The 17,036-nt window shown below is 48.7% G+C and overlaps 9 protein-coding genes across 9 annotated transcripts; 5 read left to right on the top strand and 4 right to left on the bottom strand.

Moving 5' to 3' along the window:
* Positions 1-292: 292 nt before the first annotated feature.
* M430DRAFT_22962 (hypothetical protein) lies at positions 293-5,157 on the top strand (the record flags this gene model as incomplete). The annotated part of the gene is made up of 3 exons (XM_024864803.1): positions 293-622; positions 672-1,107; positions 1,154-5,157. 3 exons carry the CDS (start codon positions 293-295, stop codon positions 5,155-5,157), a joined length of 4,770 nt encoding a protein of 1,589 aa, XP_024717137.1.
* A 94-nt stretch (positions 5,158-5,251) lies between these two features.
* Positions 5,252-6,194, top strand: M430DRAFT_188767 (hypothetical protein). Its single transcript, XM_024863970.1, has one exon. The coding sequence runs from the start codon at positions 5,347-5,349 to the stop codon at positions 6,088-6,090; it is 744 nt and encodes a 247-aa protein (XP_024717136.1). The 5' UTR covers positions 5,252-5,346; the 3' UTR covers positions 6,091-6,194.
* Positions 6,058-6,828, top strand: M430DRAFT_37498 (hypothetical protein). Its single transcript, XM_024867133.1, has 2 exons — positions 6,058-6,121; positions 6,176-6,828. Exon 2 carries the CDS (start codon positions 6,284-6,286, stop codon positions 6,512-6,514), a length of 231 nt encoding a protein of 76 aa, XP_024717135.1. The 5' UTR covers positions 6,058-6,121; positions 6,176-6,283; the 3' UTR covers positions 6,515-6,828.
* Positions 6,829-6,899: 71 nt separating this feature from the next.
* M430DRAFT_81561 (hypothetical protein) lies at positions 6,900-7,458 on the bottom strand (the record flags this gene model as incomplete). Its single annotated transcript, XM_024869599.1, has 2 exons — positions 6,900-7,309; positions 7,371-7,458. Coding segments are annotated over 2 exons (498 nt in total), but the record flags the coding sequence as incomplete, so codon positions are not given.
* A 332-nt stretch (positions 7,459-7,790) lies between these two features.
* On the top strand, positions 7,791-11,018 carry M430DRAFT_31426 (hypothetical protein; the record flags this gene model as incomplete). Its single annotated transcript, XM_024866037.1, has 6 exons — positions 7,791-7,875; positions 8,024-8,169; positions 8,223-8,249; positions 8,305-8,340; positions 8,395-10,794; positions 10,842-11,018. 6 exons carry the CDS (start codon positions 7,791-7,793, stop codon positions 11,016-11,018), a joined length of 2,871 nt encoding a protein of 956 aa, XP_024717133.1.
* A 32-nt stretch (positions 11,019-11,050) lies between these two features.
* Positions 11,051-11,455, bottom strand: M430DRAFT_37496 (hypothetical protein; the record flags this gene model as incomplete). Its single annotated transcript, XM_024867132.1, has 1 exon — positions 11,051-11,455. A coding segment is annotated over one exon (266 nt), but the record flags the coding sequence as incomplete, so codon positions are not given.
* On the bottom strand, positions 11,406-13,096 carry M430DRAFT_45651 (hypothetical protein). Its single transcript, XM_024867784.1, has 3 exons — positions 12,745-13,096; positions 11,719-12,692; positions 11,406-11,659 (listed from the first exon to the last, which is right to left on the bottom strand). Exons 1-3 carry the CDS (start codon positions 13,049-13,051, stop codon positions 11,450-11,452), a joined length of 1,491 nt encoding a protein of 496 aa, XP_024717131.1. The 5' UTR covers positions 13,052-13,096; the 3' UTR covers positions 11,406-11,449.
* A 136-nt stretch (positions 13,097-13,232) lies between these two features.
* M430DRAFT_147638 (hypothetical protein) lies at positions 13,233-14,617 on the top strand (the record flags this gene model as incomplete). Its single annotated transcript, XM_024863080.1, has 2 exons — positions 13,233-14,015; positions 14,072-14,617. 2 exons carry the CDS (start codon positions 13,233-13,235, stop codon positions 14,615-14,617), a joined length of 1,329 nt encoding a protein of 442 aa, XP_024717130.1.
* Positions 14,489-16,125, bottom strand: M430DRAFT_147636 (hypothetical protein). Its single transcript, XM_024863079.1, has 3 exons — positions 15,832-16,125; positions 15,017-15,757; positions 14,489-14,959 (listed from the first exon to the last, which is right to left on the bottom strand). Exons 1-3 carry the CDS (start codon positions 15,964-15,966, stop codon positions 14,951-14,953), a joined length of 885 nt encoding a protein of 294 aa, XP_024717129.1. The 5' UTR covers positions 15,967-16,125; the 3' UTR covers positions 14,489-14,950.
* Between the last annotated feature and the right edge of the window lie 911 nt (positions 16,126-17,036).

The raw sequence follows: 17,036 nt of genomic DNA, 5'->3' as shown, positions 1-17,036 counted from the left end.
ATACCTTAAGGTACAGACTGGCATCTCTCTATGCGGTCGATCGCATGTAAGCGAGATCTATAGATATCGGGCAAGAACCAGGGGACGAGCTACTGCACCTGTCAACATTAACTCAACCTTAGAGCTCAGAGCTCCAACTGCACGGCTACGACGATATCCCAGAGCCAGGAATCCCTTATTGCGCGGCTGGCCCTTCTCCACAAACTAATGGGGTGCTAAGATCCAGAGCCTGGATGAGTCTACGGACCGCGGCGCATTCGACCTGTCAGAGCGGAGCCATGCTCCTATTCCAATGAGCTCTTCTGTGGAAAACGACAGCGGTGCGGAGGAGGAGACGATTAATGGAGATGTGCCAGTGCCGGCGGCAGAGGAGACCCCCGCGATACATAAAAGCAATGGGAACGGGTCGCATCCTGCTGGAGGGCGCATCGTGGAGTTGTTGCAGGAGGAACGAGATGGAGCATCAACGCCGGAGCAGTTGGGAAACGGCACCAACCGATATAAAGTTGTCCAGCAGCTAGACAATGAATCTGAAGATGGGTCGTCAGAGGCTCTGCCTCGGCGAGCTGGAAGCCCTCTCGAATCAATCCTGTCAAACCCAGATGATTCTCCATCAGTTCAGGTAACTATATCACAGCCACTCCATTTGACTCGTCTAAGCTATATCACAGGGCTCTTTTATGTCTTCTCCGGCAGGAAGCAGCTTGCTTCCCTCCGTGGCGTCGAGGCCAGGTCTCGAAAGCCCGAGTCCCTCCTTTCGACCCTTTGACCGTCGTTTCCAATCGCGTCTCTCAAGCTCCACATACACTCTATCCCGCGCCTCCTCACCTGCCTTTCCCAGAGGCCACTCACGGCAAACCTCTATGAGTAGCCAAATGATCGAAGCGGGGGACACCGATACCCCGTCGCCTCCTTGGGAAGTAGTGCGATGGACGAAGCTGAAGAAGCTGAACGGCCAGGCGTTTTCTGAGGTTGGCAAACGCAATTTTGGCGTGCCAACGTGTATAGCAGTGTCTGTATCGATAGTGTTGGGAACCTCGAAGGGAATAATTCTAATTTTCGATTATCACCAAAACCTCAAGTCAATCATTGGACCTGGTACAAAGGGTAAGCGCTCGGAGTCCTTGATTTGGTTAAATGCTGACTATTTCAGCTGTCGAATGTGGTGCCGTTACCTCCGTTGCTATTTCTGCAGATCACTTGGTAGTTGCTGCAGGCCATGCAAACGGTAGCATTTTCACATGGGAGACAGCAAGAGCAGCTCGTCCCTTTCTCCATATTCCGAGCATTGAGCCTTCGCAGATGAAAAACCGTACAATTGATGGCCATGTTCTAAACTTTTCTATTAGGCATTTGGGCTTTCTCGGAACTAGGCACACAGCCCTCGTCTCTGCTGATGACCGAGGAATGGCTTTCTCACACCTTGCGACAAGAGGCATGGGTGCCGTAGGGCGCTCTGTTAAGACTACTCGTATATTAGGCCGATACCCCAGTGACATCAGTACTACTGGAAAGCCACGGAAACCAAGTACTGTACTGGCCTTTGCTCCACTCCCCCTTGGCAATGTTGAGCGAGGTACAGATACTTTGGGGCTCACAGCAATGCTCACTCCTTATTTGCTTGTGATCGTCTCAACGACCCCAATTGCTGAGACACAACATAAAGCAGCACGGCCAAAGGAAGTAGCTGCCCATAGTGCTATGAGTGGCTGTTTGGCGTGGTTTCCAGCAGTCAAATTAAAGGTCAAGGATCCTGTCACTGGTAGTGAGGTATCCAAAGTAAAGCTTGTATACTGCTGGTCTAATGTCTTGACTGTTCTGGATGTTGATGAAATCGAATCTTCTGATAAGGACAAGCCCCCGACCCTCTCTTTCAATGCTCGCAGCCGGTGGAAAGCAGATGAAGCCATTGTTGCTGTTCAATGGCTCAGTCGGTCAGTGCTCACTGTTCTAACCATTACCCAACGATTGATCATTTTGGAGGATGGAAGCATGCGCATGACGGAAGCTTTTGATCTCGTCCAGAAACATATTTACCACCAAGATCTGTTCTCGAGGCAGTTGCATAATCTTGTCGAGCAACTGGATGAGGAAGATCCGTCAATGCATGGTGTTGTGGCTGATGCATTTTACATGAGCTTCAAGGCATACAAAGGTCGGATGTTCCTTCTTGGGTTCAATGATATATCCATTGGAATCCTATCGAATTGGGCAGATCGACTCATTGCGTTGATGGAAGATGGTGACTACATTGGTGCAATCCAACTCGCAACATCTTACTACACAGGCGACGCTGATAAGCTCACAATTGGCCTCCCTGAAGACTCAGAGCTGCGGCATTCGATGGTGCGGGAAAAGTTGATTGAAATCATGACAGCATCACTCAAGTTTGCTTCTGGACAGCGACGGAAGGATCCAGTCACGACCGGCGATGGCCACTTGAGGGGTTTGGCCGAAGCATGTTTTGAAGCTTGTCTCAGCATAGGTGATATTGATTTTCTCTTCGATGAAGCCTATGAGTGGTATGAGCACAGCGATTCCGAGGGCATCTTCCTCGAGACACTGGAACCATATATCGTCGAGAAGCAAATTACTACCATACCTCCAACGATTGTCAAGGCAATAATCACTCATTATGTGAGCAGAGGCTTAGAAACTCGACTGGAAGAAATGATTTGTCATATGGAGACGGCTACCCTCGACATAGACCAAATCACCACTCTTTGCAAACAGCACAACCTGTACGATGCGCTGATCTATGTGTGGAATCAGGCACTCCACGATTATATCACGCCCCTTATTGATCTTTTATCTTTGTTGATACCCTTAGTCCAGAATGGAGACTATGTTATAAATGGGAAAGTCATGGAAGATCCAGTCTTTGGCGTTAACGCCTTGAAAATGTTTCCATACATGTCTTACACTTTCACTGGCCGGGTCTATCCCACTGGTGAACTTCTTGGGGAGGAGGAAGCCATAAACGCCAAAGCCGAGTTGTATTGGTTCATGTTCTCAGGAAAGACAATCACCTGGCCCAAGGGGAGCAAGAAGCCCTTTTTGACGCAGCCTACACAGGAGCAGGAGCCATCTTTCCCGTATCTTCGCATGATTTTGAAGTTCGATGCCCCTAGCTTTCTCAGTGCTATGAACGAAGCTTTTGAAGACTCGTTTCTTAATGATACACCCGAGAGAGCGGTCAATGGTGGCTCCAACCGCAACCTGCCAGAAGAGCGCGTATTTGGGCTGTCTGTCAATAGGCAATACATTATCACGATTCTGTTGGAAATCATGAATCCGAATGAATTTGCTCCAGAGGACACAATCTACCTCGATATGTTCATTGCACGCAACCTCCCGAAGTTTCCTCAGTACTTGCTACTATCCGGGACAGCTCTGCATAAGGTTCTCATAGGACTTTGCAACTATCCTGGAGAGGACATTGCAGATGATGCACAATTAAGTGCTGAATACTTGCTGTCCGTCTACCACCCGCCAGATCTCATGGATTTGTTGCCACTTTTCCGAAAGGCTGGTTTCTATCGGGTTCTCAAGCGCATATATAAATCGGAGAGACAGTACGACAAATTGCTGGAAACCTTCCTTGAGGACCCCAACGATCGGGAGTCGATCTTCGACTGTCTAGCTGACTGTTTGAGGCCCCGGTCAGGTCTCACCAAGAGACAAATAAAGGGAGTCCACGAAGTGATTGAGGCTCATGCAAGTCAACTTGTCTACCTTGATCCGGAGAGAACTGCCCAAACCATGGAATTATACGCCCCTTCGCTCCACCAAACACTCTTAGATTCCATTACAGATGGTTTGGAAGTCCAGTATATCTATCTTCGCACAATATTAGAGCCAGCGACCAGAGAGATCGATGATGCGAAACGTGAATCAAGAGGTGCATTTACTGAACGCTACGTGCAGTTGATGTGCAAGTTCGATCCATCACATGTTGTGGAGTATATTGAATCAGTAGAGGCAAGCAATTTGCGTCTCGATAAGGTCTTACCGTCCATGGAAGAAAGTGGTGTTGTCGACGCTGCCGTGATTCTGATGTCTCGGGATGGCCAGATACGAGAAGCAATGGACCGACTCCTTATGCATCTGAAGAAATTGGAAGCTGCCCTTGTTGGCCTACTGAGTGGCTCGGCTGAGGATATGCAATCCATGCAAGCGGGAGAGGCTGCCGAAGACCTTCTAGCTGCCTTACAAAAATATACTAATGTTGGTATTTGGCTTTGTCAAGGGCAGGCAAAGGCTTCACACCTTCGTGCAATCACATCACCAACTCGAAAAAAGCCTGTGCCAAAGAACGAGCTTCTCCCCGAGGAAGTACTGTGGTTAGACTTGATCGATATTACGGTGCAGATTACACGGAAACTCTCAGCAAGCTTGAGTGATTTTGAGGGATCGCCAGTCACGAATATTGAGCCTGATAAATTGCTTACTCAGTTGCGCACACTTGTCCAGCGTAGCTTTACTGCTTTACTAACATCGACCTCGACACCTTCCCCTTCCGGCACCAACTTGTCATTTTTGCGAATTCTTCGGGCTTTCCTGACCCGAGCGTCAATTTCTTCACCGAATCTCAGCGATTTAAGGGCTGTCCTTGCTTCTATCTTCTCTGCATATGCCTACGAGGAGAGCATTCTTGGCCTTGCCAATCGACTGCTAGAGAAAGATTTGTTCGTTAACGTACAATCTGCTGCTGCCCTCCGCCAACGTGGCTGGAGACCACGCGGTTCTACTTGTGAAGGCTGTGGTCGTCGGGTCTGGGGTCCAGGGGTCTCAGGAGATGTATTTGGTGAATGGGAAAAGAGACAAGAGTTGGAGCTCAAGAGAAAACAGGAACAACGGGCCCAATTGGCTGGAGGCAATGTGGAGCGAGGAAAGGGCAGAGCTCATGTCAGAAATGTGAGTACGGCCAGCATTTCGGAAAACCCTAAACATAAAGGCAAGAGTGTAGATGCGGAGGATGGCCAGCGGGCGGGAGGCCAACTTGAGTCGAGACCGCAGCAAGGATTGGAACCTTTGGTTGTACTTGCTTGTAGGCATATTTATCACCAGTCGTGCTTGGAGGCTATGCAGATTGATGGCCAGGCTGCGGGAGATCTGTCTGACGGCAGGGAGTTCAGGTGTCCTATAGATGGGTAGCCATATAGGCCAAATTTATTGCATAATGATACATGAGCGAGAGCCAATGGCCATGACCGTAATTTTCTGAAAAGCGCCAAACCACCCAGGAATTTGTGAAGATCTAACCCATGGTGAATTCGTCTCCAGAACGAGGATGAAGCGGGGCCCTCTGCATATCAATATACTGAAGAATTGCCATGCCAAGGGATGATCGCCGACTCGCAGATACCCCCTGAGAGATTATCACGTGAGGATATATTGCCCTGGAGATGGAATGTTTACCTAATAAGGTACGCAGCACAACCGTGCAGGACGATACATTGTCACATTTCTGGCTTTAAAACCGTAATTTTTGAAATCTTTCACTGCCTCGTAAGTTGCAACATTCTGTTACAGTCCATCCGGCAAGCGTTTCGCCCGGACAAATTGTGCACTTGTAATTCATCACGATCTGCCCTTCAGGAGTTGTTGACACGCTCTGAAACGTCGCATTGCAAGAACGCTGTTGCAGGTTACTGCCGCATATTTCATCGCCGGCACTCACAAGCTTTCCAACAAAAGTTTTATCTCTCGCCCTTTCCAGATTGTGAAGTTGAACTAGACCAAGTTGCACATAAATTTGAGATAAGAGAAGAGTGGACGCTGATTACTACACTTGGAGCCGGACTTCTTCCCCAGCGCCCCTATTCTTACATCAAAGACAAGAAGATGTCGAACATTCATTCACGACAGGATTTTAATGATGGCCCCGTCGATGATGATGGGTTCATTGTCGATGACGGAGATTCGTTTTGGTACACCCGAGTAAGATGCTCTTCAGAACCAAGACTCCCAGTCACTGACATCTGTGTAGACAGGCCATATCGTCAGATGGTCGATCTTCTTCGGCTTATTCTTCCTCTTCCTTCTGTTCCTCATCCTCGGATACTGGCACGCAAAAAGGAGGATTAGAAAAGGCCTTCCACCCTTGAGATATCATCGAGTAAGGCACCTCCGCTTGGCAGACGAGGCAAGATGACAATTAACAATGTGGTAGTGGCTTCTCAATAGACACCAGCGGGCGAGATACGATCCGAATTACCAAAATCCAACCGTATACTACGCTCCCTACCCACAAGGAGGTCAATACAGCATGTTGAACAATATGCCGCCTCCAGTCTATGACCCCAGTGCTCCGATGCCTCCAGTTTACCAACCACCCGAGGGAGCAACGAAAGTCGACCCCTCGCAGTGGAGATCGGAGCCGACCAGAAGGCCTGCGGAGGAAGATCCGGCGCCGTCCTATGAAGCTCCGCCAGGACCGCCTCCAAGAGCCGCTGTGCAAGCAGACCACACGGGAACGAGTACCACCAGCAATAATCCGTATAGAGTGTGAGTCAAGAAGTGGAATCGTTTTGGTGGTGCTTAGGAGTATGACTTGGTCTTTAATGTGTAGGGAGCGGGCGTAATTGAACATCGACCTGGGAGGACACCTGGTGCCGTAGACCTACGTATAGTACTATCAGGAATAGACACGAATCAACAAGATTTGAAGTACATGGGAAATTGTCTCTGTTGCAAACCTATCAAATTATATTATTCGAGGTATCATCCCTCGAAGTTCATCCCAGATCCATAGCGTCTGGATCATTTTCTTCCGTCTGATCTACAGTCGGAGCACTCGGCGGGTTTCCATTCACCATACCATAATACCAATCACGAGAATCCACACCGGGGGTGGCAGGCATATTTGACGTCCCAGCATTTGCGGTATCTGCGTTCTCGTTCAGGCCTTGCTTTGCTCGGAGTCGCGCCCTTGCTTCAATGATTGCTTTTCTCACGCTATCTTGCTCTTTAGGTACGGTCAAAGAGCTCGGGACGTTATACAGGACCAGTTGATTGTTTCCTGCCAGCTCGCCCTCTTTATTTGCGAGGATCGAGGGTGGTATCCGTGATTCGCGCAGATGCTTCTCGATATCAGGGAGGAAGACAAGCTTGCCCTCGTCGGAGGATTCGCTGTCTGACAACTCGGCATCGAGGTCATGTATGTAGACCTTGTGCTTCGTATCATCTAATTGCATTACATTATCGTCTCGAATCCGCGGCGGCGCCTTGATTTTCGAGGGTGGGGATACATTGTTGTTGTTGGTCGTCTGTCCAACTGGTACATAGAGCCTCTCGCCATTGCGCTCTAAGTAATTCGTCAGCCCATGCTGAATTGATCGAATTGAAAACAAAGGAAATATACAGACCAAGATTGAGCAAGCTCAGCCTTTTGGTGAGGCGTTCATTATCTTGACTTTCAGCCTTTCTTTTCCTGACTCTGCTTGTCGCTTGCACGCGATCCATCCCATCGCCACCTCGGCCAACTTTTTTACCTCTACACCTCAAAACCCTGCCGGACGCCCTTTGTTCTTCGGATCAGGATTTCGTTCCAGCTGGCCTCGATAGAGACAATCTCAGGACGAAGTTTTGCGCTCGCGTAGACTCTCACGACTGGAGCACCCGGGAGGCTGATGAATGATTTGTGTGGTTGTGGAAGTCGTCTGCGCAGCATCCGATTGAGTCACCGAATCTTCTACAAGTTCGAGACTAGGACGCGATTCTGGAACCCCGCCACCACAACAACTGCGATCTCAGGATTCCGCAACTTCTGCAACTCCCGAGCAAGGATGGCGGACCCCAAGATCAAGTGGAGCGCTCCGCTCGTCAGGAAGCAGTTCTTGGAGTTCTTTGAGAAAAAGGGACACACCATAGGTATGTGGCGGGGTAGCTGTTCACAGGATGCATTTTTTCCTGTCTGGGATTGCACGGCAGCAGCAGAGTCCAAGTCGCGACTGGCACTCATTATGCTGTCGTATCTTCGTTTTCTGGGGATATCAAGCTAACTTATGCTCTTCTACAGTGCCCTCTTCCTCGGTGGTACCCCACAATGATCCAACCCTCCTCTTCACGAATGCTGGGATGAACCAGTTCAAGCCCATCTTCTTGGGCACGATTGGCAAGACCGATGACATGGCGCAGTTGAAGAGAGCGGTGGACACGCAGAAGGTAGGGCACATAGCTCTCAAAGGACTTCTTGGGCACAAGCTGACGGTTTACAGTGTATACGTGCGGGAGGCAAACACAACGTAAGGAAGAGAAGTCTAAGCTGTGTCGATACATGACTGATTCTTATCTGTACAGGATCTGGATGATGTTGGAAAGGACGGTTATCATCACGTAGGTCTTTATTCTACTGTTTGATTACTAGCATCGCGCTGACATGTGAGTCAGACCTTTTTCGAAATGTTAGGGAACTGGTCTTTCGGCGACTACTTCAAGAAAGAGGCTATTGAGATGACATGGGAACTTCTTACAAAGGTCTACGGCCTCGACCCCGATCGCCTCTATGTCACCTACTTCGAGGGGAACGAGGCTTCTGGTCTGGAACCGGATCTGGAAGCGAAGGAGCTATGGCTAAAGGTTGGCGTGGCTGAGGACCACCTGTTGCCCGGAAACATGAAGGACAATTTCTGGGAGATGGGCGACCAAGGACCATGCGGACCCTGCAGCGAGGTTCACTACGACAGGATAGGAGGCCGGAATGCTGCTCACCTTGTCAACATGGACGACCCTAATGTCCTCGAGATTTGGAACAACGTCTTCATCCAGTTCGATAGGCAAAAGGACAGGTCACTGAAGACTTTGCCAGCTAAGCACATTGATACTGGTATGGGATTTGAGCGACTGGTGTCTGTGCTGCAAGGCAAATTGTCCAACTACGACACCGATGTTTTCACGCCTCTATTCGACAGAATACAAGAGGTCACGCAGGCCAGGCCATATACCGACAAGTATGGCAAGGATGACGTTGACGGTATCGATACTGCTTACCGTGTCATTGCCGATCACATTCGATTACTGACATTTGCCATATCTGATGGAGGCGTCCCCAACAACGAAGGAAGAGGATATGTGGTTCGTCGTGTGTTGCGCCGTGGATCTCGATATGCGCGAAAGTACTTCAATGCTGAGATCGGCAGCTTCTTCTCTAAGATTCTGCCAGCTCTGGTTGCCCAGATGGGTGAGCAGTTCCCAGATATAGTAAAGAAGCAACAAGATGTCAAGGAGATTCTGGATGAAGAAGAGGAAGCGTTTGCTAGAACCTTGGATCGTGGCGAGAAGATGTTTGAGAAGTACGCTGCTCATGCCATCAAGACCGGTACGAAGAAACTCTCCGGTGCGGATGTCTGGCGGTTATACGACACCTTTGGTTTCCCAGAAGATTTAACAAAGATCATGGCCGAGGAACGGGGCCTTGAGACTGATGATGCCGAGATCGAGATTGCCAAGGAGAAGGCCCGCGAGGCCAGTAAATCCGTCAAGGAGACTTCGCACGAATTCCCGAAGTTAAACGTGCATCAGATTGCCGAACTTGACCACCTCGGTGTGGTACGACCGAATGACGATGCCAAGTTCTCGAAGGGGGACATTACTGCAAAGGTCCAACTGATATTCGATGGCAAGAATTTCCTGAAATCAACAGAAGGACTAGAGACTGACAAGCCGTTCGCCATCCTACTTGACAAGACCAATTTCTATGCCGAACAAGGAGGTCAAGTTGCCGATACCGGCAAGCTCGTCATTGACGGTGTTGCTGAGTTCAAGGTTGAGGATGTGCAAGTTTATGGTGGATACATCATACATAATGGCTACCTTGATTATGGAACCCTGAAGGCAGGAGACGAAGTCATCTGCGAGTACAACGAACTCCGAAGACATCCTATTCGCAACAACCATACCGGCACCCACATCCTCAACCACGCTTTACGAGAGCATCTGGGTGATGATGTTAACCAGAAGGGGTCTCTTGTTGATAAAGATAAACTCCGCTTCGACTTCTCACACAAAGCCGCAGTCACTCTGGAAGAACTGAAGAAGATCGAAGACTCATCCAACTCTTACATCAAGCAAAATTGCAGAGTCTATGCCAAAGACGTAGATCTCGATATTGCTAAGGGAATTGAAGGTGTTCGTGCGGTCTTCGGCGAGACCTACCCCAATCCCGTCAGAGTGGTCTCCGTAGGTGTCGAAGTTGACGTTCTTCTTGCTGAGCCCCGGAATCCCGAGTGGCGGAAAGTAAGCGTTGAGTTCTGCGGTGGCACTCACGTCGAACAGACCGGCCTGATCAAAGATCTCGTCATCGTTGAGGAGAGTGGTATCGCGAAAGGTATTCGCCGAATCATCGCCTACACTGGCGACGCCGCTCACGAAGTCCAACGTCTTGCCGTTGAGTTCGCCCAGCGGATCGAAGCCCTGGAGAAGATGCCACACAGCGCAGAAAAGGAACAGCTGGTCAAGACAACACAAAATGACCTCAATCAGCTCACAATTTCTACGTTGACCAAAGAGGAGCTGAAGACCCGTTTCGCCAAGGTCCAAAAGGACATCCTTGATGAACAGAAGAAGAAGCAAAAGGCCGAGTCTAAGGTTGCGCTGGATACCGTTCACGGCCACTTTGCTAAGAACACAGACAGCAAGGTCTTCATTGGCCATCTGCCTATCTCTGCCAACCCTAAGGCCATTACTGATGTTATGAACCACTACAAGACAAAGGCGAAGGATAAGACTGTCTACCTATTTGGTGGAAGTCCTAGTGACGAGGCTGTTGTGCACGGAGTTTACGTTGGGACTGTAAGTACTTTCTATTTCCCAAGAAGATCACATCTAACATCATCTAGGAGCATGCAAGCAAGGGCGTTACTGCTGAGCATTGGGCTGCAGCGGTCTCAGAAGTCGTGGGAGGCATGTCCGGCGGCAAAGAGCCAACCCGAACTGGACGAGGCACCCGCCCCGACAAAGTCGAGGAGGCCGTTGCTGTTGCTGAGAAATGGTTTGCGGAAAAGCTGAAGCTGTGAGGAGTTATATCCGGATTTCTGGTTTGGGGTTATCTGACGGAGTATGAAAACAATTCATATGGCTAGCTCATGCTCGTATTCTATAGTATGATGCCGCGGAATCGGGTCGCCTTAGATAGCTACCTTAGATAGCTAAGAAAGGCTTTCTCCCCTCCCGCTTTTGTTTTTTGTTCAGATAGAATTGTTTCGGGAAGAGGGTGTAGGTCTAGATCGAGAACTGAACTTCAGTATCAAGTGAGTTAGAGAAATAGTGGGACTACAATGGTGGATTCGATATGCTTCGTGAATAGCGTGGGGAGAAGCTTCATACTGGGCCTCCAGCCAGAGCATGCATGTTCTTGAGACTAAGAAAATCTTCGATCTTCTTGAAGACGAAATTACAGGGAAGGAACAAGCAGCAGATAGAACTCCTGGTATATTGTGTATCGACTTCATACAGTTAAGAGAACACTGGCGTTCTTATACCAGGACAGGAGCGGATTCTCTCCATTCTTCGTTTCTGTCTCTTCCACATAGGCCCATCTCCTCAAGAACTCCTCGTGCGACATTACTCTCGTCAGCTTGCCTGTGATTGCTCTATACATGAGCTCCATGGCGTTGAAGTTTGTTGGGAATAGGATATCAAAGTATCCTTGATGTACCTGTTGTTTGTTAGTCACATTTACGAACGAAATATAAAGAGGGTGGGGAGAAGGCTTACAAAAGGAGTGGAAACAGGCACAGTTCGCCTTTGATATCTCGTCTGGACCACTGGTGCATTGACTCCCTTGATCGTATCCGGTAGATCATGAAAGTCGCTGGTCAACAATCGATGACCGGGGAAATACTTTCCCAAGATATCGAAGAATTGCATCAACCTGGTAGGGATGTATTCCGGGTGACTGAGATTAGGCGCGAATGGAATATTGTTCCTAAGTTTGCGTAATAGCTGGTTCTTGTACAAGGGGTGAGGATAACGTCCCCCAGTGGCCGCATGCCTCACACGCAGGAAGCGTGACGCCACGGGGTCGATTTGTGGGACATAGAACTCGTAGAAATCACCTTGAGCATCGATCAATACGGTTCCTTGCAAAGGCTCTTCTGTTATAGGATCATAGCGGATGGCGTCGTGAGCAAAATTATCGAAGACTTCCATTGCCAGGAAGTAACATGGTGAGGGAACCATTTGGTCCCATTCGAAGATCGACTTATTGATGATCTGGACTTTAGAGGCATGTCCCTTTGAATCAGCAGTTCGTAGAAGCTGATGTGATTGCAGTTTCGCAAGATTGGAGGAAATCTCTATGATCTTGTACTGCGTTCTCTCGTAGACTGATGGCTCGGCGTCTCGAATGTAATCCAAGATGTTGAGCATCAGGGTACCATTTCCGGCACCCATTTCGTAAATTATGAGATCGTGGTACGGGTATTGGGACAGCTTGTAGTTGGCCACAAGGTACCGAGCAATCGCTTCTCCATAATATGGTCGAAAGAGCTCTGTAGGTGTGTGCCACAGCTGCCGAGTCTCATTGGGTTCCTTCTCATCCAATTTATCCTCAAATTCGGTATACCGCTGTCCCAAGAGGCGGTGGAATTCGGGCTCGTCTTGGAGGTTGTTGAAGTCAAATGGCTCCCCCGGGGTAAAGATGACTACTTGTTTTGAAAAGTATCCGTATGACGGGTTGTATAGAGAATCTGCGAGCTATGTAAGCTTAGATGAAAGAAAGATCTGTGAATCTGAATATACCTTCAATAAAATCCCTTGTGAGCATCTTCACCCGCTTAGGCCTTTCTTTCCTCAACCTCAACTGCTCCGAAGTTACCATAGGGTACTTCGAGTACTCCTCCGACTTATCCTGTGGCAAGATATTCGTCCTCTGCTGCCAATTACTCTCATTGCGACTTGTCTCCACCGTCCTCCCTCTTCTGTCGGCCAGGCATCTGATTTGTGTACGGCGCGCACTATGTATTCGAAATGGCAGCGACGAATGGGAATGACAAGGGCGATGCTTGAACAGCTGTCTGAACAACTGGGAAATAATTGGTGAGTCCATGTGGTGGGATATAGTTTTGGGAGGACTTCGTAAGGTTGTGAGAGCTTCGCGGAAGGTTGATTGCGTGGGTCCAAGCTTCGGCAAGTATCTGTTCAAGCAAGTCTCGGTTCAATCTCACCAAATATTGACGACACCGATGGGCCTGTGAATATGGATATGATGATTCAACTACGATGACAAGATGTCTGCGAGCAATTATCCAAAAGTTTATGGCACTGCCGCCATAACGGCTGCCTTCGTGGCTGGTATTCTGCTGACTTTGGGCTTCAAGGATTTTTATCCAGATCTCCAACGCAGGTACCAGCGACGAAGAGGCGAGCCCGATTCTTCCCCAGATTCTCCTCCTGCGAGCACTTCTCTCCCTCCGGTGACGCTCGAAGATCACACTCGGATCCGGCAATCAGTCCTGAGTGCACCACCTCCGCCAATACCGGAAGGAATAGAAGGATGCATTGGCAATACGCCTCTATTTAAGATCAAGAGCTTGTCCGAGGCGACAGGCTGCACGATCCTTGCAAAGGCGGAGTTCCTCAATGGAGGCGGGGGCAGTTCAAAAGATCGAGTGGCGTTGAGTATGATCAACATGGCAGAGGAACAAGGGCTGTTGACGCCTGGGCAAGGAGACACGATCTACGAGGGTACTTCGGGCTCAACTGGAATCTCTCTTGCGGCATTGGCACGAGCGAGAGGCTACAAGGCTCGTATCTTCATGCCCAGTGATCAAAGTATGGAGAAATCTGATCTGCTGCATCACTTGGGAGCAGAGGTTGAGAGAGTAACGCCAGCTCCCATCACTTCTACTGAACATTTTGTCAATCTTGCAAGGACGAGGGCGAAAGAGCATACGGCATCTCAAAATGATGCTAGTAAGGGTTTCTTTGCGGATCAGTTTGAGAATCTGGCAAATTATACAGCTCATTTACAAACCACAGGTCCCGAAATATATAGGCAGACTGGTGGGCAGGTTGGTTTCGCCATTTGAGTCCTTTAATAAGCTATAGTGGCTAATGTCCCAAACAGCTTGATGCATTCGTAGCGGGTGCTGGAACAGGTGGTACCATAGCTGGAATCGCCATTTACTTGAAGAAAATAATGGGCATGGGTGATGATCTAAAAGTTGTCCTAGCAGATCCAGAGGGCAGTGGTTTATACAACAAGGTCAAGAACGGTGTAATGTTCTCCAATACTGAGAAAGAAGGCACAAGGCGCCGGCAGCAGATTGATACAATCGTGGAAGGGATTGGAATCAACCGAATCACGGAAAACTTCGAAATCGGAAGAGAATTTATCGATGACGCAGTGAGGGTCACCGATGTGCAGGCAATGAAGATGGCTCGTTGGTTGGTAGAGAAAGATGGCATTTTCATTGGGAGCAGCAGCGCTGTGAACTGCGTTGCAGCAGTAGTAACTGCTCTTGAAATGCCGAAAGGGAGTCGAATTGTGACCATTTGCTCAGACAGCGGAACGAGGCATCTGAGCAGATTTTGGAAGATGATAGGGGAGCTTGGCCTGGAAGAGGAACATGAAAATCTGCTTACACTGCTGGGCATCAAACCTACCGGGTGAGCTGTCACTGTACACACCTCGGCCAGCTCACTTATTGCACAGCGTTCTGGTCTGAAAAATGCGCATGAGTTCATTCGGTTCTCCCCACCTTCAGGGGAAGGAAGAAGGAGGCCAAAAACCACGTGCTGGATACATAGAGCGGTCCCTCACCACCAAAACGATGTCTGACCAGAAACGCATCAACTCCCCACTTGAAATCATCGCCGTTTTCCCTGTTACATGACCAGGGACGCAGTTGCCGCTGCAAAATCAAATCCGAAACCCCGAAACCATCCATAAGAGCACATCGAGAAGAGAAATGTTTGGGCTGCACAACCGGCACCTGGACCAAGATCAAGAGAACTGTAGTTTCGTCAACATCTGTTGAAATAGAAGGAAATAAATAAAACTTATACATACCTTCCAGCGATTACCACAGACTGTGCATTCACAAAACGTGGTCATCGGTTCATCAGCACTTCGGGTCTGAGCCTGGCTGTAACTGACTTTCTTCTGCCCACATCTTCCGCACTTCAAAGCATCACTGATACTCTTCTCCGCCATGGGTACCTGTGCCTTCTTCATGTTCTCCAAATGTAGTTTCTCGTCCTCCCTCCGACGCTCGGCGGACTTTAGCTCATCGTGGGTCATGAGCACAAATCGAGCTGCAGTTATTTCGCCGGACAGTACTCTAGTACCGAGTTCGCGGTTGCTAACATTTTTGAGGTTCTGAAAAAGGGAGCGAAGCTTGCTGCGATACTCTGAATTGTCGCCCTTGAATGCATCGAACGCGGCTTGCTCCACTTCTATGGCTTTGATGATGATATTGCTCGAAGGTTCCTCTGACATGAAGCAAAGACCATTGTAGATAAGACCAATACATGCATCGCGAGATGGGATTCCCGTCCGTTTAGTATCGACCTTATCTGTCTCCCACCTTCGTTTTGAACTGTCGCCTGTAAAGCCCTTCGCTTCTGCAGGTGGTGCGGCCGATGATACAGCTGCGGTCTTTGGTGGCGATGAGGCTGACATCTTTAACTTCTTTTGCTTCTCTGCTTCGACCGTCTTCTTCCATTTTGCAACGATCTCGGAGGCAAGTCGCGCTATATCTTTGTTCGGGTTTGCTCTCTGCTTTGCTACAACCATACCGGCTTTAGTAGCCTAAATTCAAGTCAGCTATGACCACAAGGACAAACATGGCATATAGAAAACATGGTAATGATTAACAAGCATACCCTCAGAAGCTCTTCCGTCGGGTTCACGTTATTCTTCAATGTCTCCATGATTGTAATAACGTTCGATGCTGGCTCTTTCTCTGCTATAGCCTTCTGCAGTGCCTTGATGCGCGAATCAAGTTCTCGTTGATCCATATTGCTGGTACTAGGTGGGGTCGTGTGAGGTGAGTTGAAGTGCTCACGAGGCCTTCCGCGGGGGGCACGGAGCTATATTGTGCGTTCTGGTGATGCGATGTTTGTCGTGGGATAGCGAGCTGTGTGCGATAGAGATAGACCGGGTGGTGAAAACTGAAATGAGAGACTGCTGTTTAGACAATATGATGTAGATGGGTATGGAAATTGACCTCGTTTGCTTCGAGTCTTCGACCCGACGATTGCTTGCAGCCTCGTCCTGTCGGCTATTTACAGCGACCATTCCTAACATGGTTTGGTGTGCAATGATATAAGCCAGGACGCCATCTTCTTGAATATTTCAGTTAAAAATACTTACAAAAAGGAATGGTAATATATGAAAAGATAAAAGGCATTAGAGGTCTCTATTTTCTCAAGAAAGCCCTCTATTTCAACTATCTCATAAAGTAGGCGTATTATTGCGTTGTGTTGCCGTAAATAGAAAGAAACGTGACGGCCTGTCACTGCAGCCAACGGAAGCTAGCCGGGTTGCGCACATCACTTTTGTCCCAAACAACCGGATGTCAAACCTCCTTGATTGAGGCTCTTTAAAGCATGAGTAAGACACCCCGCCTCGTCGTTTAACGTCAACGACACCCCTTCCTAATAGCGTCGTCTACTTCGTATACTTGGTCTATTCGAGATGCCCCCTGGTTTAGAAGCCTTGGGCCTCGTTCGCTGTTCCACGGCTTCAATAATCTCGGCTTGAAGCATATGTATTTTGTCGTGTTTACCTCACAGGCCAATTCAGTTTGTAGTTGAAGGGCTTGACAAACGTATTCAAAAGCACTTTTTTGTTGCTCGGGGGGTTTCTGGCAATCAGAATCCTCAGATCATTCTCCAGAAAAATAAACAAGAGAGAGCAATTCCTGAGAATTATCGCAGGATTCAATCCGCAACGCCGCATCGACAATCCTAGTGATATTTCTGAGGTCGCTGGATATGTGAGTAGTCCAGCTTACAGCTAAATGACAGAAAAAAAATTGCAGATCTAATAGTGGAACAGCTTGCGTTTGTTATCTGCATTTTTTCTG

The sequence above is a fragment of the Amorphotheca resinae genome (genome assembly GCF_003019875.1).
Source record: "Amorphotheca resinae ATCC 22711 unplaced genomic scaffold M430scaffold_13, whole genome shotgun sequence".
Classification (NCBI taxonomy): domain Eukaryota; kingdom Fungi; phylum Ascomycota; class Leotiomycetes; order Helotiales; family Amorphothecaceae; genus Amorphotheca; species Amorphotheca resinae.
The sequence above is the reverse complement of the archived record's forward strand: the minus strand, read 5'-3'. Positions and strand labels throughout refer to the sequence as shown.